The following is a 25,107-nucleotide window of genomic DNA, read 5'->3' as shown; positions in this document are numbered from 1 at the left end:
GCAAAACACCAGTCTCAACGTCAACAGTGAAGAGGCGACTCCGGGATGCTGACTTTCTAGGCAGAGTTGCAACGAAAAAGCCATATCTCAGACTGGCCAATAAAAATAAAAGATTAAGATGGGCAAAAGAACAGACACTGGACAGAGGAAGATTGGAAAAAAGTGTTATGGACAGACAAATCGAAGTTTGAGGTGTTCGGATCCCAAAGAAGAACATTTGTGAGACGCAGACCAAATGAAAAGATGCTGGAGGAGTGCTTGATGTCATCTGTCAAGCATGGTGGAGGCAATGTGATGGTCTGCAGGTGCTTTGGTGGTGGTAAAGTGGGAGATTTGTACAGGGTAAAAGGGATCTTGAAGAAGGAAGGCTATCACTCCAACGCCATGCCATACCCTGTGGACGGTGCTAGATTGGAGCCAATTTCCTCCTACAACAGGACAATGACCCAAAGCACAGCTCCAAACTATGCAATAACTATTTAGGGAAGAAGCAGTCAGCTGGTATTCTGTCTATAAGGGAGTGGCCAGGACAGTCACCAGATCTCAACCCTATTGAGCTGTTGTGGGAGCAGCTTGACCGTATGGTATGTAAGAAGTGCCCATCAAGCCAATCCAACTTGTGGGAGGTGCTTCAGGAAGCATGGGGTGAAGGCTGTCTACAAGGCTTTAATTGCTGCAAATTGAGGATTCTTTGACGAAAGCAAAGTTTGAAGGACACAATTATTATTTCAATTAAAAATCATTATTTCTAACCTTGTCAATGACTACATTTCCTATTCATTTAGCTATATTTCCTATCCTATTTCAGTTTTCCTCTCCCCACTCAGACCACTCCCAGACAGTCCTAGAAAATTATTGCTTGAGAAATTGGTCTTTGCTAAGAAGCTATTTTTGTTTTCAATTAAAATGGTCAAAAAGAAACAATCACAGTAAGGTACCTAAGGGTGTTTTTATACTTGGTCCCTTCCAGCAAATTTTTCTGAACTCAGTGCGGTTCGCTTAATTTATTGTGCAGTGTGAACACTCCAAAATAACTCAGACCCCTCAAAAGAGCCCTTGAAGCGAACTGAGACCATCTCGAGAGGTGGTCTGAGTTTGGTTCGCTTGAATTCCACGGTCCGGTTCCCTTTTTTAGGGCAATGTGAACACAAAGCACACCAGGTTCCCTTGTCATTATTCCTGCACCTCACACTAGACTACTGCAACTCCCCTGCCATAACCCCTGACATTGGTGCCACGAAGGAGAGAAGATGATGATGTGCAGGTTCGTGAAAAAAAAAAAATGCAGTTTTTGGATAAAGATTAGCAATTTTCAAGGATGCACAGAAATTCTAAAATATGTTTTGTACTGGCACGATGTTCAGATTATTTGTTTGCAATATGTGATCTATAGGCTAAGAGAGCTTCATAAACGGTTTATTCGATTTTAATAGTTTGAGGAGAGAACATATTTGGTGAGAATCACAACATAGGGTACAAAATCAAGGTGCAGAAATCGCTCTGCCATTTCCAGTTTGCTAAAATTCTAATAGTTTGCCTAATTTCAGTTTGTGTGACAAAACAAGCAAGTGTAGTATAGATCATCATTTTACCATCTAAACCGCTGTGAAATATATTTTCCATAACCAAAAATTTTGTATTTTCAACTGTTCGACGCTGTACAAAACCTAAAGTAAAAGACACAATAACTAAACTTAACGGGAAGCATAGAAATAGCGCACATAGAACAGATCTACCGCTTCTTATACTTGCTTTCAATGAGAATGACAGATCTATAACTCACTTTTCTATGTGAATTTGGTAGGGTCGCCCAAAAAGTTACATATTGCCGCTTTAAAGGATTAAAAGAAAAAAAATGCTACCTCAGATTCATCATTTCCAGCACCACCCCAACATCAACATGTGAAAATGGCACGTTATGTTTTGTAGTAAAAAAGATACAGGAAGAGAAGTGTTTCCAATGACATCATCAACCAATTAATAGACAATTAGTAGGCAATGCCTACTCATAATTGGTATAATCACATGATGCACACTGTTTGGAAATGCTCATATTACTCTTTCTTTACTACAAAACATAGAAACGCGCCATTTGCTGGAGATGATGAAAATGAAGTAGAAAATGTTTGAAATGTCCCTTTAACTAAATGCAATCTACACTATATATACACACAAAAGTATGTGGACACCCCTTCAAGTTAGTGGATTCGGCTATTTCAGCCACACCCGTTGCTGACAGGTGTATAAAATCAAGCACACAGCCGTGCAATCCCCATAGACAAACATTGGCCTTACTGAAGAGCTCAGTCACTTTCAACGTGGCACCGTCATAGGATGCCACCTTTCCAACAAGTCAGTTCGTCAAATTTCTGCCATGTTAGGGCTGCCCCGGTCAACTGTAAGTGCTGTTATTGTGAAGTGGAAACGTCTAGGAGCAACGACGGCTCAGCCGCGAAGTGGTAGGCCACACAAGCTCACAGAACGGGACCGCCGAGTGCTGAAGCGTGTAAAAATTGCCTGTCCTCGGTTGCAACACGCAGTACCGAGTTCCAAACTGCCTCTGGAAGCAACGTCAGCACAATAACTGTTCGTCGGGAGCTTCATGAAATGGGTTTCCATGGCCGAGCAGCCACACACAAGTCTAAGATCACCATGCGCAATGCCAAGTGTCGGCTGGAGTGGTGTAAAGCTCGCCACCATTGGACTCTGGAGCAGTGGAAACGCGTTCTCTGGAGTGATGAATCACGCTTCACCATGCCAGTCCGACGGATGAATCTGGGTTTGGCAGATGCCAGGAGAAAGCTACCTGCCCCTATGCACAGTGCCAACTATAAAGTTTGGTGGAGGAGGAATAATGGTCTGGGGCTGTTTTTCATGGTTCGGGCTAGGCCCCTTAGTTCCAGCCCGATTCTGTGCTTCCAACTTTGTGGCAACAGTTTGGGGAAGGTCCTTTCCTGTTTCAGCATGACAATGCCCCACACTGTGCACAAAGCGAGGTCCATACAGAAATGGTTTGTCGAGATCGGTGTGGAAGAACTTGACTGGCCTGCACAGAGCCCTGACCTCAACCCCATCGAACACCTTTGGAATTAATTGGAAAGCCAACTGCGAGCCAGTCCTAATCGCCCAACATCAGTGTCTGACCTCACTAATGCTCGTGGATGAATGGAAGCAAGTCGCCGCAGCAATGTTCCAACATCAAGTGGAAAGCCTTCCCAGAAGAGTGGAGGCTGTTATAGCAGCAAGGGGGGGGGACCAACTCCATATTAATGCCCATGATTTTGGAATGAGATGTTGTAGTGTATTAGCTTCCAAAATGTAAGCAGGTACCACTAGCTGTCTGATAACACGTTCTGATGGAAGGGTTTGTCCTGCACTTTGTGAAAACCCAGAGTGCATTGCGTGAATGTTGGAAAAGTGAATTGGTTCCTTTCTAAACATAGCAATGTCAATGCAAACCATAATCAGACCACAGAATAGTTGAAGTCAACTGGCAAAAGCGTTGAGTCCTCATTCAAATGCAAGGGCAGTGTGAATACAAAGAGAACAGAGTTCTTTGGCTTTTTTTTTTCTAACCCAGAGTTCACTATAAAAGATCCGATCTCAGTCCTCTTTAAAAAGAGGACTATATGTGAAAACACCCTAATGGTTACCCAGAAATGATTTGATATTGAGATAAAAACAGCTGGATTGAACCTTTAACAGACCTTGTCATAGCAATCTTTTTCACCAATTTGCATAGTAAAACAAAGTCAAGTCCTAACATCCAATGAATAGCAGTGTGCTGTGGCAGGCCATACCTTGTGTTTCCTCTTGCCCTTACCGGAGCTCTTCTCAGAGGGCTGCTTCTGGAAGTCCTTGTCTCTGTCCAGGGAGCAGTCCCTCTCTACTTTGGGCTCTAGCAGGTCTTTGTAGGGCCGTCCAGGAACACGGGAGAGCAGGCTAAGGTCGATCTTCACCATGAGCACCTGCTGCTGCCTGACGGGAAAGCGGTCGTCCGGGTCGCTGAGAGGAGAGAGCAGCTCCTTCTCTTCCATAGGAGAGAACACACACACTGGAGTCCTGATGCTCTCTGTGTACTTGGGGGTCTGAGACGATGAGGGAATGCTGTCATTCTCCTCCGATTCCGAGGAGGAGTCGTCCGTGTCCACAAACTCCCGGGACTTCTGGGAAGTCTTAGTGAGCGCCTTGCTCTTGCGCTTGTCCACGGCCGGTATGGACGAGGACTTGGGCTCCTTCTTGATGTTTGGTTTGCGGGAGCCCTTGGTGGCGGCCTTGGGCCGATGGGGAGGGATCTCCGGAGCGGGTTCACTCTCAACCCTCAGCCCCCCCTTAGGCTCCTCCACCACCGGGGGCTTCTCAGACTTTTTGGGCTGTTTTTTACCCACTGTTCTGCGCTGGCCCGGGCCACCCTCGCTCTGAGCGGGAGATTTCTGCCGGCCACGGCCGCTCTCTGAGCCCTTCTGTGCTGCCCTCAGGTCCCTGCTAGGTGTCGGCGCCCCTGAGTCTTTAGACCCGCCCTGCCCGCTGTAGCCCCGGCCTGAGCTCTGGTCCCGCCCCTCCTTCTTGTACTTGGTGGGTACATTATTGTCCACTGGGGAGGCCGGGGAGAACTGCTTGGCTTTCTTGAACCAGTTGTCCAACTGCCATTTATTGGCTGTGGCTGGTTCAGGCTGTAGGGAGAAGTGTAGAAATTGGGACTAGGATCTACTACACCATATTCTGCATGCCTTATCAGGTCAGGTGCAAGAAGGTAAACGGTACTGACAAGTGACAACCCTTGGTTATAATACAATAATGTAATAGCTGGTCCAGAAGATGATAGGTCAAAAGGAAGAGAGGTCAAATGTGTAACTAGGCCTACCTCTGGTGATGCCGGGCGAGGGGGCTCGTTGGCCTCGCTGTCTGTGGAGCTGCTCTCGCTCTCGCTGTCCGACCCCGAACTGCTCTCTGAGCCACTGTGACTGCTGGAGTCGTCCCGCGAGTGTGCTGCCTCGCTGTTATTACTGTTGTTACTGTTGGACAGGGATATGTAGTAAGTTAGTGGACAGTAGTCTGGGGCCATTCATGTGAAGGTATCATCAGTTAGTAGTTACACATGGAAATAGCTAGCTATTCTTATAGCATTTCGTTTCAGTTCTGAGGGGGGTGAATCGTATCAAGAACTTCAGCTCCAATGAGTCTGTCAGAGACCAGTAAGGCCACTACCTTGCTGATGCGTTTCTGGAGGTGTTTTTGGCCGAGTCCTGTTCTCCATCACTGTCCTCATCACTGCTGAGCTTCAGGTCATCTTCCAGCAAAACATTACTGGAACATTACAAGGCCGTGGACGTTACACATTAACACCACATATGGCTTCATTACCACACAAACAACTATGGGGAGAACTAAGCAATGTGGCTCCTATTCTGTGTCCCTCAATGTTTGGAGATACTGTGTCAACTGTCTGTCACGATCATAAAGCAGCTGGCTGCTAGCCATAATGTTCTTAGAGATTTACAGGGTGAAGGGGAGGGACACTCACTTGGCCTGATCTCCATCGCATGGTGCTGCCTTGGACTGGTGACTGCTCGACGTCTTGGTTGGTCTCTCTGGAGGTGAGGAAGGGTGAGAGGAGAACTCATTACCATTATGACAATGGTGAAATCAGCCTGTATCCAGAGGTTCAAGATGTTTGAGACTACTGTTCAAAAGTTTGGGGTCACTTAGAAATGTCCTTGTTTTCGACAGAAAATAACATCAAATTCATCAGAAATACAGTGTAGACATTGTTAATGTTGTAAATGGCTATTGTAGCTGGAAACGGCAGATTTTTTATGGAATATCTACAGAGGCCCATTATCAGCAACCATCAGTCCTGTGTTGGCACGTTGTGTTTGCTAATCCAAGTTGATCATTTTAAAAAGGCTAATTGATCATTAGGAAAACCCTTTTGCAATTATGTTAGCACAGCTGAAAACTGTTGTGCTGATTAAAGAAGCAATAAAACTGGCCTTTTGAGACTAGTTGAGTATCTGGAGAATCAGCAATTGTGGGTTCGATTACAGGCTCAAAATGGCCAGCAACGAATAACTTTCTTCTGAAACTCGTCAGTCTATTATTTTTCTGAGAAATGAAGGCTATTCCATGCGAGAAATTGCCAAGAAACTGAAGATCTCGTAAAACGCTGTGTACTACTTCCTTCACAGAACAGCGCAAACTGGCTCTAACCAGAATAGAAAGAGGAGTGGGAGGCCCCGGTGCACAACTGAGCAAGAGGACAAATACATTAGTGTCTAGTTTGAGAAACAGACGCCTCACACTGGCAGCTTCATTAAATAGTACCCGCAAAACACCAGTCTCAACGTCAACAGTGAAGAGGCAACTCCAGGATGCTGACTTTCTAGGCAGAGTTGCGAAGAAAAAGCCATATCTCAGACTGGCCAACAAAAATAAAAGATTAAGATGGGCAAAAGAACAGACACTGGACAGAGGAAGATTGGAAAAAAGTGTTATGGACAGACAAATTGAAGTTTGAGGTGTTCGGATCCCAAAGAACATTTGTGAGACGCAGACCAAATGAAAAGATGCTGGAGGAGTGCTTGATGCCATCTGTCAAGCATGGTGGAGGCAATGTGATGGTCTGCGGGTGCTTTGGTGGTGGTAAAGTGGGAGATTTATACAGGGTAAAAGGGATCTTGAAGAAGGAAGGCTATCACTCCATTTTGCAACGCCATGCCATACCCTGTGGACGGCACTTGATTGGAGACAATTTCCTCCTACAACAGGACAATGACCCAAAGCACAGCTCCAAACGATGCAAGAACTATTTAGGGAAGAAGCAGTCAGCTGGTATTCTGTCTATAATAGAGTGGCCAGCACAGTCACCGGATCTCAACCCTATTGAGCTGTTGTGGGAGCAGTTTGACTGTAAGAAATGCCCATCAAGCCAATCCAACTTGTGGGAGGTGCTTCAGGAAGCATGGGGTGAAATCTCTTCAGATTACCTCAACAAATTGACAACTAGAATGACAAAGGTCTGAGAGGCTGTAATTGATGCAAATGGAGGATTCTTTGATGAAAGCAAAGTTTGAAGGACACAATTATTATTGCTGCAAATGGAGGATTCTTTGATGAAAGCAAAGTTTGAAGGACACAATTATTATTTCTATTAAAAATAATTATTTCTAAGATGGGTCGTGGCTGGGTCTTCCAGCATGACAATGACCCGAAACACACAGCCAGGGCAACTAAGGAGTGGCTCCATAAGAAGCATCTCAAGGTCCTGGAGTGGCCTAGCCAGTCTCCAGATCTGAACCCAATAGAACATCTTTGGAGGGAGCTGAAAGTCTGTATTGCCCAGCGACAGCCCCGAAACCTGAAGGATCTGGAGAAGGTCTGTATGGAGGAGTGGGCCAAAATCCCTGCTGCAGTGTGTGCAAACCTGGTCAAGACCTACAGGAAACATATGATCTCTGTAATTGCAAACAAAGGTTTCTGTATCAAATATTAAGTTCTGCTTTTCTGATGTATCAAATACTTATGTCATGCAATAAAATGCAAATTAATTACTTAAAAATCATACAATGTGATTTTCTGGATTTTTGTTTTAGATTCCGTCTCTCACAGTTGAAGTGTACCTATGATAAAAATGACAGACCTCTACATGCTTTGTAAGTAGGAAAACCTGCAAAATCAGCAGTGTATCAAATACTTGTTCTCCCCACTGTATGTCCTATTCAAACTCATTTCATGTATGTTTTCATGGAAAACAAGGACATTTCTAAGTGACCCCAAACTTTTGAACGGTAGTGTATGTTGAACGTAAAGTGCTGGGAAATACTTACTGTGTGCACCTGGAAAACTTGCGTGCTGGGTGTCCTAAAAAGATAGTCAAGATAACGTTTGTTTATACAGAGACATTACATGCCCTTATAAGTTCAACCACACTGCTCATTATATTACAAAACAGCTGCTTATTGATTATGGTAGTGTTCAACTATATGGCATTTTCTTCTATTATTTCAAAGAAAATACATATTGCTTATTACATGTACTATTCACACATACAGTACCAGTCAAAAGTTTGGACACACCTACTCATTCCAGGGTTTTTCTTTATTTTTACTATTTTCTACATTGTAGAATAATAGCGAAGACATCAAAACTATGAAATAACACATATGGAATGATGTAGTAACCAAAATAAGTGTTAAACAAATCAAAATATATTTGAGATTTTAGATTCTTCAAAGTAGCCACCCTTTGCCTTGATGACAGCTTTGCACACTCTGGGCATTCTCTCAACCAGCTTCATGAGGTACATTTTAGTCATTTAGCAGACGCTCTTATCCAGAGCGACTTACATTTAGTGAGTGCATACATTTTTCATACTGGCCCCCCGTGGGAAACGAACCCACAACCCTGACGTTGCAAGCGCCATGCTCTACCAACTGAGGTAGTCACCTGGAATGCATTTCAATTAACAGGTGTGCCTTGTTAAGTTAATTTGTGGAATTACTTTCCTTCTTAATGCGTTTGAGCCAATCAGTTGTGTTGTGACAAGGTAGGGGTGGTATACAGAAGATAGCCCTATTTGGTAAAATACTAAGTCCATATAATGGTAAGAACAGCTCAAATAAGCAAAGAGAAACAACAGTCCATCATTACTTTAAGACATGAAGGTCAGTCAATACGGAACATTTCAAGTACTTTGAAAGTTTCTTCAAGTGCAGTCACAAAATCCATCAAGAGCTATGATGAAACTGGCTCTCATGAGGACCACCACAAGAAATGAAGACCCAGAGTTACCTCTGCTGCAGAGGATAAGTTCATTAGTTATCTGCACCTCAGATTGCAGCCTTCACAGAGTTCAAGTAACAGACATCTCAACATCAACTGTTCAGAGTAGACTGCGTGAATCAGGCCATGGTCAAATTGCTGCAAAGAAACTACTACTAAAGGACACCAAAAGAAGAAGAGACTTGCTCGGTCCAAGAAACACGAGCAATGGACATTTGACCAGTGGAAATCTGTCCTTTGGTCTGAGGAGTCCAAATTTGAGATTTTTGGTTCCAACCACCGTGTCTTTGTGAGACGCAGAGTAGGTGAACTGATGATTTCCGCATATGTGGTTCCCACCGTAAAGCATGGAGGAGGTGGTGTGATGGTGTGGGGGTGCTTTGCTGGTGACACTGTCAGTAATTTATTTAGAATTCAAGGCACACTTAACCAGCATTGCTACCACAGCATTCTGCAGCGATACGCCATCCCATCTGGTTTGCGCTTAGTGGGACTAACATTTGTTTTTCAACAGGACAATGACTCAAAACACACCTCCAGGCTGTGTAAGGGCTATTTGACCAAGAAGGAGAGTGATTGAGTGCTGCATCAGATGACCTGGCCTCCACAATCACCCGACCTCAACCCAATTGAGATGGTTTGGGATGAGTTGGACCGCAGAGTGAAGGAAAAGCAGCCAACAAGTGCTCAGCATATGTTACATTTTTTTATTTAAATGTAACTTTTATTTAACTAGGCAAGTCAGTTAAGAACAAATTATTTTTTACAATGACGGCCTACCCAGGCCAAACCCGGACGATGCTGGGCCAATCGTGCGCCGCCCTATGGGACTCCCAATCACGGCCGGATTGTGATACAGCCTGGAATCGAACCAGGGTCTGTAGTGACGCCTCTAGCACTGAGATGCAGTGTCTTAGACCGCTGCGCCACTTGGGAGCCCCATGTGGGAACTCCTTCAAGACTGTTGGAAAAGCATTCCTCATGAAGCTGGTTGAGAGAATGCCAAGAGTGTGCAAAGCTGTCATCAAGGCAAAGGGTGGCTACTTTGAAGAATCTGAAATATCAAATATATTTTGATTTGTTTAACGCTTTTTTGGTTACTACATGATTCCATGTGTTATTTCATAGTTTTGATGTCTTCACTATTAGTAGGTGTAGGCCTAACAAATGTAGGCCTAACACTATGTAGGCCAAATGTAGGCCTAACACTATGTAGGCCTAACAAATGCTATTCAGACATCCATAAAAGAAATTGCATCTTATTGTACCAATGACTAATCTAAAAATAGTGCCGGCTGAAAACATGACTTTGCAAGAGATGGAAATTCTTTTATTTCATTATGCTCAGCCTCTGTACGTCACTAAGGCCTTCTCTGCTGTCTGACCTTGGAGGGGAATGGAAACTTTGAAGGCTCCGTTTTGCAGGGGGTGTGAATGGCTGTCAACGGAGGGGGCCAGGACTGAGTCATTTCCTGGAGGGAAAAATGGAAAAAGTGAAGTTGAGTAAGACCTCAATGACTGGAAGAAAAAGAAAAAAAAAGTTTCTTACTCAGCTTACTTGATCCTCTGAAAAAAAAACTTACTTACCTTTAAAATCTCATCAACACAATTCGCATCCCCAGTCATTGGACCCTACAAATATCAACGATTGTACCATTGTTAGAAGAAGAAGAAAAAAGGCTCATAAACAACAAATGTTAGTGTGTCATCTTTCATCTTGTTAGTGACTAAGTCTTTGAGTTTTATTCTATAGAATTTCTAGAATTCTAGTTCTGTGGTTTTACCTCAACAGGCTGCGAGGGGATCTTGAGCTTGGAGAGCGAGGCCTTGCCGTTGGACTTCATCTCCCCCATGGTGCTGCTGTGGGACTGGCCGCTGTACATCTCTGATGAGGTCTTGGGCTCCACCGTCTCCTGGCCATCCATGGGGCGCACGTAGGCTGTAGGCTTCTGCAGCATGGAGCTGGGCTTGGACATGAGCGAAGGGGGGAAGGCCTGGCTGGAGTGCGGGCCGCTGGGGAAAGATGTGTGCACACGCGACGGGGAGTCCCAGTTGGCCTCGCGCTCGCGCGGGGACTTGGAGCGGTAGCGCTCCTTGCCGTGGTGCTCAGCACCCAGTGACCGGGAGTGACTTGAGCTCAGGGAACCCTTGGCTGGGCTGGACGTGTGGGACTTGGAGTGTTCTGAGCCATGCTTGCTGGACTTCTTGTGTTCCCGCTCGTGTCTTTGGCTACTGCTGCTGCTACCGCTACTCCTGCTACTGCTGTGGCTGCCCTGGAGGCTGGATCTCTTAGAGGACTGGGAGGACGAAGTGCTGGCCGCTGGGCCTACTGGAGTCCATTTACTGCTCTGGCCACTACCACCGCCACGCTGGTCCCCAAACAGAGACTGGCCGGACTTCTCCTCAGAGGACGACGAGCCTGAGGGTTTGCCACCGAGTTTTGGAATTGTGTCTCCGATAGGTTCCTTCATCTCGTCGTAGTTTCCAAGCATACTCTGGATACGACTGGACAGTTTATCTTCTTTGCTGGACTGCGAAAGACAAAGACAGAAAAAGAGAGAACGAGAAAGAAACAGAGGGTCACCTTCAGGACAGCAGTTGAATTAATTGCTTTTAGTCTAATACATTAATGAAATATGCTATCCAAACTTTAATTTATTCTGGTGAAAACTTCTGAATAAAAAAAAATAAAAAAAAGAAGAGGCTTCAATGTTTCTTATAACATCAAAGAAACATTGACAATGTTTTTTTTGTTAGGAAAATTATACTATTAGCCCTCTGATATAAAGCTTAAAGTTGAAACAATATTGAGGAGAGGGCGGCCCTCTCAACTAATCACACGAGAGACGACTGGCTTATTCAAACTCCCCTCCTGACCAGTGACGCCATCTGCATGGGGAGATAAGGGCCTTCCATGGCTCCACTAAAGTGGTTAATCAATCACTCGGAGGGGCTACCACTACAGACGACAAGAGGTAACCCACAGTGTGTGTAGCCTATCCAATTTCACATGGGGGCCCAAAACGGATTATTTCTGACAGATACCCGTGTGGGGCAAGAAACCATCCGTTATCTGCAGCAGGAAATGTAGAATACGTGATACACAAAGCTTTGCTGGTCTGGATGGAAAGTAGAGAAAATCCATCAGAGTCCATTCACACTAGTAATTGGGTTTGCCTTGCAATATGTTGTGTTGTGTATGTGTACAATGCATAAGTGTGCCACCATGCAAGGCCTACACTTTGATGGAAGGGCTCTCGGTAGCAAACAGAGCAAAAAGGTAACATCTACCCCTATCTTTTACAATTCATGCACCAGTTTTAAACTACATTTACAATGTTATCAGGAGAGAACTTCAAAATGATATGATAACAGTAATGTGGAGAGCAATACTAAAAAAAGGGAAAAGCCATAGGCCTTGACAAAGATACATCTGAAGTGCATATTGGAGTCATTATACAAAAAGCCACTTAAGATCAGAACTTTTCTGACTGGGGAAAGATGAACTGCCTCTGTGCAACCAGTGGACAAACGTTACCACGCTGCTATAATTGTAAAACTTCAGTGGCAGCTTTGTTTAGTGTATCTTTAAATAACAGCCATGGACTTTACAGGAGGGCATAGTAAACACATTTTACTGGACTATGAATACTATTGGTCAAGACTGATGTTACATAACTCTCTGGAAACTAATCACAAAGAGGCATTCTACTGCCCAGATGAGAAGATAGAGTTTTAGTTATCCAGTTGATGTTTCACATTTCTACATTACATGACGTATTTTGTAACTGCATGAGTAAACAAGGTTTCTCTAAACACACACAGAGAACTCAGGGGTCTGAGAGCTGCGGAACACAACATGGCTGCCATGGCTGTCTATGGATGGTGGAGGGAGGGTGCCTTCCCTGGGTCCTATTCTTCATCAAAGCCCCCTGATTACCTTTCACTTCGTGGGGGCAAGAGACAACTTGGCTTTCCAGGTAGAACTCAACTCTCACCCCTTTTCATTCGCTACCTGTCAGGACACGTTCCAAACCATCCTTTGATGGTTCCTCTAGCTAAGAGAGGAGTCACTTACCTCTGCTTAAATCTGGTTAGTGGCAAAGATTAAACTGAGCCAAGGGCTGAAATCTGTATAATCGAGTTGGTGGGGTGGGAGATCTGGTTCTGGCCCACATCAGTGCTCATGGCAAATGTGTATCCCTAATCCAACTATTTTCTGTTGTTTATTTGACTACAGGGGCCTGGTAAGCATCAACATCAATATGGGTTAGGTCTACTTCCCAACCGCTATATATGATAGGGGACAGTGCCATACACGCATCCTACAGTTATCAAGACTGCTTATGAATGCAGGTCCCCTTTACCTGTGGGCTGTTTACTGCCCACGATGATATAGCAATTTGATGGGACAAAAGGGGATAGCAGGTTATGCACTTACCTCAGGCTCATTGGGAGGAGGACTAAGGAAGGACCAGATAAGATAAAGGGACAGAAGGTGAGACTGAATCTGCAGTGAGGGCAGGACGGGTATGACACCTCGGCTTTCGAGGCCTGGGCCTTACATTCCTCCTGAGCAGCCAGCAACAGACCTGAGCCCAAATTAACTGCAGCTAATACAGTTCCCCTAAACAGTGCACTTACCTCCAACTCTCCCTGCCACCGTTCAGATATAAAAACACGTAAGCAGTTCTCTGGTTTAAAAAAATAGTTATCAATGAATCCTGCAAATCAATCATAGCATAATGGGAATACTTATAGGAGAAACAAGTATAAACTCTAAGAGGTAACTAAATGACAGAAGCAAAACAAAATGAATAACAAAATAAACTTACAACTTTATAAGGTTCAGGAAAGAGAGGGGAGTGAGCTGGAAAGGCCTCTCCTCCCTGCTGGATTTCTTGATTTCGCCTTTCTCTTTCTTTCATACGGAGCACATTCCGGTCTTCACGGTTCATGTTGCTAACAACAGAGACACAGTCACTAAGCGTGGAGAAGAGAAAATAGCAGCTTCCAAATACTTCGGTCTACATTAAAAAACACCAAGTGATACTGCAGAGTACACAAAAAAAAAAGATAAAACAACTTAGGGGGAGGGCATTTTTCAATGGCTTAAAAAGGGAGGGACAAGAACATCTACACACCCCCACAAGTCTAAAGCGTTATTACAATGGGTGATCAAAAGCTACTGATTTTTATGGTAGGCCTATATGTTGGAAAAACTGCAGGACAGAGATAACACAGTTAAGTCAATGGAATAAATGAAATAAGCATATGAACAGCTAGGATATCTAGTAATAGGTAGGCCTATTCACTGCTTTCTAACTACCCAATTTTCTACAGTACATATCCCACCCTCAAAATTATCAAGCCAATAACAAGACCTCAAATCATAATTTCATGTCGTTTTTGTCTCAATCTCATGAATACAGTGTGTAATTTATAGTAATATAGTCACTAATTTTTCTGATGGCATGTGACAAGATTTTAGGCACTATGTGGCCTAGAGGCAATCTGCCAACAGGACCATCAACATCATTTCTACTAACAGCTTGTAAATAATCACTGCAAGTAGGGCTGGACGATATATATAATTAATTTGAATGTACGTTTTTGCGCGATATTCCAAATGCTTGTATCGAAAGAATCACGTAAAGAAAACGTTTATTTTATTTTTTCATTTTTATGAGCATTCATGTCTGCTTGTTCTCATGTTGTCTTTTTGGTCTCATCTCCTTTGATGCTCCTATGCTGTGTGCGCCTTCCCATTTACACCAGAGATCTGTATATAATGATGAGATGCTCATGTCTCAACTCTAACAAATGGGAGTCATTGTCCAAAAGGCGGGAAGGCAGGTGACAAGCTTAGGTCCAAAATAAGCCCATAGAAACGCATTGGGCTTATTTTGGACAGATTTTGGCGAGAGTAAAACCTCTAGCGTCGCCTCTTCCTCTCGGTTTACATGCATGCACGCACGCACGCACGCACACCCACCCCAAACCCCTCCCACTGCCACAACAAAGATGAGAGATCACTTCTTCTCTGACAAGCAGTTTCAACTCGCTATTTGCATTTGAGGTTTGGTCCAACAGAATCGGTCATATGGACACCAAAACACATTGAGACATTATTTTACTGTAAAAGAGAAGCTAACCTTTCTAACAATCCTTTTTAAATGTCTCAACTGCTCAAATTGCATGCAGAGCAGACACTACTAAAACGGGCTTATCAACAAACATTGATTCTGGAAAATGTATGCTCAGTTTGTCGCACGCGGCATTGGGGTACCAGGTACCGCTAGCAGCATTTTAGCCAAAGACTGTTATACTAGCGGTCTAGTGTGTTTTATAAATGTGCAATATGCATAAAACACAATTATATAAGGAATTGGCTACTCGTTCTCATTCTGAGAAATAAGGTAGGCCACTTGATTTCAACATCTGAGCAAAGTGGACAGGCTAGCACGCAGTTCAAACAGTTAGAGACGGACACAAGGGTTTGTTCATAACAATTAAACTGTTCTACCTTGTTAGCTAGCAAACAGATCCAAGTTGGCTAAACTTGAAATATAAAAGATCCTATAAAGATTAGCTGGCTACTCACTAGCATGTGGGCTTGTGCTTGAGGGATTGTTTATGAGACCCGTGTTAATTTTCTATAATGCCTGCTACAAGAAGTGAATGTGCATTAAGCATGGTTCTGGTTAAATTTGTAACAAAAAATGCATTTTCATAGACAGACTTGGAAACCAGATCAGTGATTATTAAAAAAAAAGCAGGTTAAACTATTTTGATAAAATAATTAAATAATTAGTGGGTCTTATGGTTGTGGAAGGATTATATTTAGCCTAGGTATAATTTCATGCCCTGAAATCATTAGATTATTGCTGGCTGTTTGAAATGCAGCGTATTTAACCTTTAATTGTACAACAAAGCTTATTTAGAGAAAACTTTATTTATTTATCGAGATATATCGTGAATTGCCCATAAGTATGAAAAAAATCAAGATATGATTTGTAGGCCATATCGCCCAGCCCTAACTGCAAGCATCTGGAGACATCATATAGAAAATGTGTACACATATGCCATTCTAATCATGAGTTCTATTATTGTGGTTTCAAAAACAAAGCCATTGCCTTTGTATTCAATCTCTAGTGATTGGCATCCATGTTGTAGAGTGAACAGCGATTCAGAATAGGTCTAACTACTGTTCATAGTGAACTGTCAACAAGATGATTTTCTAAACAAAACTAGGCATATGTACTAAGAGGGAAATGTGCTCAATGTCATAAGAGGTCAGGCAACACCTGAAAAGTGGGTTCTATTAATAGAGATCTCCATGAAGCGAAAGGTTAGTTGGTAGTTCCTCAAATATGCCAGCACTTTGACATACAGACCTACCCCTTTCTGTTGCTGTGAAGGGTATAACAAAAATTTAAGGAGTGTTGAAAGTGTAAGGTTACCCTGGCCTGTCCCCCCACCTTCCCTCAAAACACAGGGCACTGCACATCTGTGCTGTTTAACGGTTTCCTGATTAGACTAGGCTACATAGGGCATATGGCAATTCCCTGACTGCTCAATACACTATAAGCTACAGGGTTGAGTCATCACTGAAAGCAGATGGTTTTCTACCTTCCATTAACTATACAGGTCAGGAACAGGAAGTGACAAAGTCATAACTGGTATGATACCGTCATTTAACTGCTTTTTTATATGCCAACCATATAAAAAAGTGAGAAACAGGAGATTGGCAAAATGTAAGAAAACAAAATAACCTACCAAAGACCTTCACATAAGAAGTAGGCTAGCCTAACTAAAATAATTCAGAAACTGATGGTGAGGGAGGGCTGTCATTAGTATTTGTAGATGCAAATGACACCATTAGAGATGGGCCTTGAGTAAATGTGTGAATGGGCTGTTTAGTTAAACAAAGCTGAATGATCAAATGTATTATGTCCTGGCCCTCTAAACGCTCCCCTCACCATTCATCCCATTCTAATTATCTGCTGTATATTATGAGGCAAGTGGGGGCTTAAGGAGTCAGCATGCTTCAGTTCGGCCGGTTGCTAGGCCAACCGAAGGGTGTGCTCGCATACTCCCTTAAAAGAGCTTCGCAGTTTGACCATTTTGAGATGCCGTAGCCAGTATACACTTCCTCAAAATAGTCAGAATTAATCTAAGATAACTCAAGAAATCTGTCATTAATTGAAGTTTTTACCGAGGAGATCTTAGTCACGTAATTTTACATCTAACTAAGATGTTTGGTGCAGTATTTCTCAATGAAAAATTTTGTTTGAAAATGAGTTGTCTCGTTTAACAAATACTTTATAAACAAATACTTTATTGAATCATCCCTACTGTTGACCAATCACTGTCGAAGGGGCGTAAGAAAAAAATTTGTGCGCACGAACATCCTCCCAAAAAACTTGCTGAATACAACAAAAAAAAAGTTATATAAAAAAAGGAATCACAAAATATCATCATAATATATGCACAAACTGTTCCAAACTGTTTAGGATGGGAAGCATGCGGACGCCTTTAGAGAAAATCGGGAGAGTGTCAACAACATATCTATTAAAGGTTTCAATGGCACCTGTGCATACATACCGGTAGTCAAGTGTTAACAGTAGACCACTGCAGAGCCATTAAACAAAACAAGTGAAACTAGAATGAGGCCTAGCACTAACTTTGACTCAACCATGCATAAATTGAAACTAGACCTATGCTGTGAACAATGTACTGTAGCCATATGCCCGACCAGCTGGCTCTGATCTACATTACTAAAGCTGAAGACAATGCTACCAAACAACAACTGGGTGATTCTCATGAAACAAGTTCTAACCATGGCAGTAGCAAATTGAGTTATAAAGCCATGATGCATCTGCAACAATCCAGTATCATCTTGAAGACTAAGATGCCTAGATTATGCCAAAGTGTCTTATTTTAAATGCATTTAACATTTCCACCCCAAATTCTCATTACCGAAATGCGTCCAGATTAAATTCTCAGGTTATTTTATACAATTATAAAAAATAAAAATAAACTCACTTATTTGAATAAAACAAAATATGTTGCTGTAGTTTGTCCATAAAGCATAAAAATATTATACTAGTTAGGGCTGGGCAATATAAAGATAGCATCGTCTATCGATGATGATGATGATTGACAGCCATTGCCGATTGTGACGGTATCGTGATTTGACAGATGATGGTTAAGCCCAGTGGGACCTAAACTTTTTCACTCTGCCCCCAATCCATCATTGGAGAACATCCCTCAAGCCTATCATAAAAGCTGTCAGTGCAGTTAAAAACATGATATTCCTGTTTTGAATACATTTCCACACAATGAGGTTGGAATAATACTGTTAAATTGTGAAAATGATAATGCCCTTTTAGTGTAAGAGCGGTTTGAAAAGACCGCCTGAAATGTAGGCCCATTTTCATGGGATGGAGTTTTGGCCTTCCATGGTGACATCACAATGAGGTAAATTAGTTAATAAACCAATAAGAAAGAGAGTTCCAAACCTTTCTGCCAATAACAGCTAGTTTTCAGTTCTCCTCCCCACTTAGACCACTCCCAGACAGGCCTAGCTAAATTCTTACTTGAGATATTCCACTTTGCTAAGAAACAATTTTTGTTTCTTTTTGACCATTTTAATTGACAACAAATCACAGTACGGTACTTAATTGTTACAGAGAAATTATTTGATATGGAGATAAAAAAACGGCTGCATTGGACCCTTAAGATGAGTTAAAGTAATGAAAAGTAGCTTATTTCCCAAATATTCTAGCCTACGAAGGTGTTGTCCTAAAGTTGTGGCTTTCAAAAATAACAAGAATTAAAGTCAATAGAATAAGCCTAGACATAGGCTATTCTCAATCACAGCTTAATGATAGACAGAACAAACAATATTATTTATTTTTACATTATATTATGAGGCAAATAATCCAGTTCTGAAGACGGTAAACTGCTTCTATCCAGCCCATCATGTCACTATGGTAAGACAGCCCAGCCCGTTCCACATCAATCTGTCACTGCTCCATCACAGCGAGCCACATAGACAGACACCAACCTGCTCCATGCTGAAGCTCCTCCACCAGAAAGGAATATTGGAAAAGATTTGCCTGCAACACTAACACTATCATTCGTTATGATTCGTCCAGTTACATTCGATTTCGCACTATAGCCTAACTGTCATTTTAGCAGGGTTTGTTACTTTTATCCCAAAAATGTTTTTACATTAAATTGTTGGCCAATAGCATCGTCTATCAATTTTTTATGTGTCGATAATCACGATAACACAAAGGTTGACATCGCTTAACCCTAATACTAGTTGAAGTTTACATTAAAATATATGATTTATTACGTAAAAACACTGGCCATGTTTCTCATCACCTAACACTTTTTCAAGTTCCTGTAAAATCTCCAATAATTTTTTAAATAAAGTTTTATTCACTCATGATGCATCATCTAGAGTAGTCGTCCTTAGATGACCACAAGTTAATTTAATATCTTCACTTATATGCCTTCAGAATGAGGTTCTTATTCTCAAAACACCCCCTTGACCTTCTCATTACCGTAATGACTAAAAAGCTCAAATTGGTAAAAACCCAAAAGAACCATTAACTTACCAACATGGAGGCATGAATGGGCTTTATCGATGTGGTCAATTGTTTGCGGACTCATAATGGCAGTCTATAGATTGAGCTAAGGGCCTCATTACCTAGTCACACATTTCTCATTACCACATTTTAGGTTTGTTTCAGTAATGATAAATTAATTCGAATGTATAGTCAATGGCTGTGCTGCTCTGGTAACTTTAATTATTCACTAGGACCACTGCTTACACCTACTGCATAGATTTTTTTGTAAAACATTGGTTATTTGATTAAGTAGGGTTTGCCATTTAATTTACTTAAATCCACAATCTGGAGTTTCCCACCACTTAAAAGGAGGATATTCCCCATAATGACATGTTGTAGCACTTACCTATACTGTTGTTTGATATCCCAAGACAGTTTTTGGTCCATATCCTACATATTTAGATACTTTATAGGCATATCATGTTATGCCATTTGCCCATAGGATCCCATTCAATTTAGAAATATATCTAAAATACCTTAGAACCACACATATCCACGTCCTAATACACCAATATTACCTGTAAAGACCTTGGAAAAATAACTTTTTATAAGAAAGTCCCTTTTGGGTCGTTCCACCTCAAAGAGCACAAGAATGATGATTCAACACCCACCATCTCAGATTGTTATGAAATTGTTTGAAACAGATAAGAATTGCATTCCTGCAACATTCATTTTGTTCAAATATAATTTGATTACTTAGAAATTAAGATAATTGAGTGCACCCAAATTGGTCATTTTTATTTATAGGATTCATATAATACTGAATAATTTGTCTTCTTTAAGCCTATCTGAAGCCGGTGTTTGGAGGATATCTTGGCACGGTTTGCAACACCCGTGCCAATATATCCTCCAAACACCGGCTTCTCTGGCATTATCACTTAAATATAGTAACTAACATCCGATTTGGACCAAACTTTTTTCTAACAATGAGTTAGACACGAGGGATCCTAAGAAATTGTCAAAAGCCACCCACTGAACCTCCCACGCCAATCCCACCCTAACAATAAGTAGGGTAAGTGTACCTATTAAGCCCACCAAAGGTTAGACATTTCTAACTGTACATATTTTTGTAAGAAAAGTGGATATAAAATGAAAGATTAATATCATGTGAAGTTATGACTTTACTTAAATGTTTTAATAAAAATAAAATAAAAAAAGTCAGGACTGGACTTAAAGGGTACAGAGTGTACCCTTTAAGCCCATGGGTGTTCCAAATAAACCCACCTCTTAAATAATCTTAATCTTAATTTATTTCCAAAACTGACATTTCTTAAAATTATATTACAACAAAGGGGTGTCCAATTATATGCACAGAGATCAATGCGGACTTAGGCTTTTGTTCTTGCCGACTAGTACACAGCTGATTCAACTGAATCATAGACTTCAATCAAGACATGATTAGTTGAATCAGGTGTGTTATTGCTTGGTTAGAACACAAACCTGCACCCACACTGGCCCTCTGTGGATAAGAAGTCATGCAACAAAAACCGTAACACACAGAACTTCAATGAATTAGCTGAAAAATAATTCACATTTGCTGCACTGCTATTTTTGTTAATTCAACTTGTCTTCTTTAAGCCCATCTGAACAGTTTCAAATCTCCCTCTGTACTGTGTATTAAAAAAGGTACAGCATGATCATTACACGGGTGCACCGTGTGCTGGGGACAGTAAAAGACCACTCTAAAATGTGACTTTTTTTTACCATAAGCCACCGCAAATGTCGTTTTAGAGAATTTGTCAGTACGTCCAACCGGCCTCACAACCGCAGACCGCGTGTAACCACACCAGCCCAGGATCTCCACATCCGGCTTCTTCACCTGCGGGATCGTCAGACCAGCCACCCGGACAGCAGGCAAAACTTTGGGTTTGCAGAACCGAAAAATTTCTGCACAGACTGTCAGAAACGATCTCAGGGAAGCTCATCTGCGTGCTCATCGTCCTCATCAGGGTCTTGACCTGACTGCAGTTTGGCATCATAACTGACCTCAGTGGGCAAATACTCACCTGAGATGGCCACTGGCACGCTGGAGAAGTGTGCTCTTCACGGATGAAACCTGGTTTCAACTGTACTGTGGCGCAGTGGTCTAAGGCACTGCATCGCAGTGCTAGCTGTGCCACTAGAGATCCTGGTTCGAATCCAGGCTCTGTCGTAGCTGGCCGTGACCGGGAGACCCATGGGGCGGCGCACAATTGGCCCAGCGTCGTCCAGGGTAGGGGAGGGAATGGCCAGCAGGGATGTAGCTCAGTTGGTAGAGCATGGCGTTTGCAACGGCAGGGTTGTGGGTTCGATTCCCACGGGGGGGGTCAGAATGATTTTTTAAAATATAAAATAAAAAAACAAAAATGTATGCACTCACTAACTGTAAGTCGCTCTGGATAAGAGCGTCTGCTAAATGACTAAAAATTTAAATGTAAATGTACTGAGCAGATGGCAGACAGCGTCTATGGCGTTGTGTGGGTGAGCGGTTTGCTGATGTCAACTTTGTGAACAGAGTGGCCCATGGTGGCGGTGGGGTTATGGTATGGGCAGGCATAAGCTATGGACAACAAACAATTGAATGCACAGAGATACCGTGACGAGTCCCACTGTCGTGCCATTCAACCGCCGCCATCACCTCATGTTTCAGCATGATAATGCACAGCCCCATGTCGCAAGGATCTGTAAAAAATTCCTGGAAGCTGAAACTGTCCCAGTTCTTCCATGGCCTGCATACTCACCAGACATGTCACCCATTGAGCATGTTTGGGAAGCTCTGGATCAATGTGTATGACAGCGTGTTCCAGTTCCCACCAATATCCAGAAACTTCGCACAGCTATTGAAGAGGAGTGGGACAAAATTCCACAGGCCACAATCAACAGCCTGATCAACTCTATGCGAAGGAGATGTGTCGAACTGCATGAGGCAAATGATGATCACACCAGATACAGATTTTATTTTAACAATGTGTTTCCAGTCATGTGAAATCCATAGATTAGGCCCTAATGAATTTACTTAAATTGACTGATTCCCTTATATGAACTGTATCTTTGAAATTGTTGCATTTATATTTTTGTTGTGTCGTTTTTTTTTATTTGAATCCAAAAGATGGAAGTGGGCTTAATGGGTACGCTTACCCAAGATAGAGAACTAATACTATGTTTGACAATTAGGATGGAGCTACGACTCCGTATTGTTTCTTCATCCTTTGTAATGTATTCTCAGTGAAGTTGGTGAAGTTTTTTCCCCGTTTCAGAGAAATGAGTCATTGCATTTGTTGGGTTTATGTCCCAACCTTCATTCTGATATTACCAGGTTCTGACCACTAGATGGTGCTGTTCCTGCTATTAGGGGATTATTTTATAAAGAATTCTCCCCCCATTGCTAAAGGGATAGTTCACCCAAATTACATATTGGTTAACAATGGGGGGTTCTTAAAAAAACAATAGCAGGAATAGCGCCATCTACTAATATAATAATATGCCATTTAGCAGACGCTTTTATCCAAAGCGACTTACAGTCATGCGTGCATAATTTTTTTTTTGTGTATGGGTGGTCCCGGGGATGGAACCCACCACCTTGGCGTTCCAAGCGCCGTGCTCTACCAGCTGAGCTACAGAGGACCATCTAGTAGTCAGAACCTGTACATATCAGGGTGTAGAATGGGACATAAACCCAACAGCTTCAATTACTAATTTCTCTGAACTAATTCACTGAGAATACCTTACATAGGATAAAGAAACAATACTCCGAGCCGCAGCTCCATACTACTTGTCAAACCTAGAGAACTGATACTATATACACTCGTTGTTGGGGTGGGATTGGCGTGGGGATAGCGGGTCCGTGGCAGGCTTTTGACCACTTATTTTGATTCCTCATGTCTTACTCACTTTTTGAAAAAAGTTTGGTCCAAATCGGATGGAAGACTCCACCCAAAAACTATTGGCACTCACTAACTGTAAGTCGCTCTGGATAAGAGCATTTACTAAATGACTAAAATGTAAATGTTTAGTTTAGTTAATTAGTCCATTGTTGATATAGTCCCAAAATATTTTGCATATCAGCAATCAAGTTCAAGATATATAACTTTTAAAATACTATATCAACAATGGACTAATGCAACCAATACCAAAAGATAGTTTTGGGGTAGAACTTTCCATTAAGTCCACTTTTGACTTGAAAATACATGCAAGTAATTACAGTATTTTAGTCAATTGCATTAAGATCAGTGATTTTAGTATTATGCAAGTCATTTGGGATTAACAAATGACAGTTTGATGATGCATTTGGTAACTTAATCTCTAATAGAGCTAGGTACAGTTTTTTTAACAGGTCCTAATCTTAGTGATCCAGGAGGAATTACGGCAAAAAATTACATTTATTTTGGTCTAGTGCCAGTTTCGTGAGAATCATCCAACTATGAAATATAAAAGACCATACCTGCCCAATTGAATTTTATCTTGAAAATCTCACTTTTACTCACATTTTAGCACTGGTACGAAGACTAAAACTGTACTACCAAACACATTTGTAGAAAATAATGGGTTGTGGGCAAGGTTACCAGTCAAGCAATGCATTTTCATACCAACCTTAGTACCTAACGGTGCAAATAGAGCTCACCAGCTTGTAGTCCTAAAAAACAGAAATTAGTTACCTCAGGTTCGTTCAGCCATTCCTATGGGGGAAATGGGGTTTTGGGATAAGCGCCAAAAATAAGGTCTGAGGTTAACACAGGCTTAGGAGATACTATACGTTTTCTTCTATAAGATAATAACAGTCAGTTAACATAACTTCTATGAATTATGAAGCCTTTATGTGCTTGTTTTGATTACATAAATACTTCAAAGTTCACAAAAAGTGACGTTCGCTGATGAAGATTCTCAGAACCAAACGTATAAGATCTCTTAAGTCTGTCTTTACCACAGAGCTTATTTTCGGTGTTTATCCCCACCAAAAAAATAATTTTCCGATAGGCTTTGGCCGACGAGCCATGGCGGAGTTAGTACTTACAGAAATACGCCATTACTATTGCTCTCTATTACTTGAGTGTAAAGTCCAAGTCTAGGGAGTTTAAATGTTAACTGGGGGGGGGGCATGAGCCCTACTTTACTGGTAATTAAGGCCTCCTGACCTCACTTCTATATGACAAACAGACTAAGAAAAAAACTGAAGGGGTAGATATATAAGTGTCTGAACACCATGAAAGTAGTGCCATGCTTCTTTGAGAAAAATACATTTCCACACTTCCATCATAACCCTATCACGATATATTAATGAAGTTTGGTGACAGTCTGACTAGCACAACACAGTTAGACTAACGCTATTCACAGGAAATGTCGCCAGAACACCAACAAGAGAAACCAACTAGTTGTGTTGCTTACCCTGACAGAGAGGCCATGGCCCAAAGCACTGAAACATTGGAAAGGGGATTCAGTGAAACTCCATGGGATTCAGAAGTGTTGTCATGCTCTGCCAGCCTGCTCTCTGGCAGTACTCCTTTAATGATGACAGGCGTTTTCAAAACTGGGTTTCCTGATCTACAGCATCGGCATTACAGTATTTCCTTGGTGTAGAGATAAATCTGACAGGGAGGGGAGGTTACTGCTCGTTCACGGGAGATACCACCCTGCCGAACAGCGGGTGTGCTAAAGGCAGGGGACAATACGTGAAGTTGAGAGGAGGCTCTTTGTGTGTGTGATGGGA

General features: G+C 42.0%; 1 protein-coding gene across 3 annotated transcripts in view; it reads right to left on the bottom strand.

Annotated features, from left to right (window-relative positions):
• LOC121574029 (AF4/FMR2 family member 4) overlaps positions 1-25,107 on the bottom strand; it is a 36,181-nt gene that overhangs the window by 5,558 nt on the left and 5,516 nt on the right. The window contains exons 1-11 of one of the 3 annotated variants that reach the window (XM_041886556.2): positions 24,786-25,010; positions 23,994-24,036; positions 13,617-13,743; positions 10,566-11,312; positions 10,369-10,413; positions 10,167-10,253; positions 7,827-7,860; positions 5,525-5,591; positions 5,209-5,307; positions 4,865-5,015; positions 3,801-4,673 (exon numbers count right to left, since the gene is read on the bottom strand). In XM_041886556.2, coding sequence (XP_041742490.2) covers positions 3,801-4,673; positions 4,865-5,015; positions 5,209-5,307; positions 5,525-5,591; positions 7,827-7,860; positions 10,167-10,253; positions 10,369-10,413; positions 10,566-11,312; positions 13,617-13,739 — 2,226 coding nt within the window. In that variant the 5' untranslated portion in view covers positions 13,740-13,743; positions 23,994-24,036; positions 24,786-25,010. Of the gene's footprint in view, positions 1-3,800; positions 4,674-4,864; positions 5,016-5,208; positions 5,308-5,524; positions 5,592-7,826; positions 7,861-10,166; positions 10,254-10,368; positions 10,414-10,565; positions 11,313-13,616; positions 13,744-23,993; positions 24,037-24,785; positions 25,011-25,107 lie in introns of those variants that run through there. The other 2 variants (XM_041886554.2, XM_041886555.2) reach the window with 2 other exon arrangements.

This window comes from Coregonus clupeaformis, chromosome 9 (genome assembly GCF_020615455.1).
Source record: "Coregonus clupeaformis isolate EN_2021a chromosome 9, ASM2061545v1, whole genome shotgun sequence".
NCBI classification, from domain to species: Eukaryota; Metazoa; Chordata; class Actinopteri; order Salmoniformes; family Salmonidae; genus Coregonus; species Coregonus clupeaformis.
The sequence above is the reverse complement of the archived record's forward strand: the minus strand, read 5'-3'. Positions and strand labels throughout refer to the sequence as shown.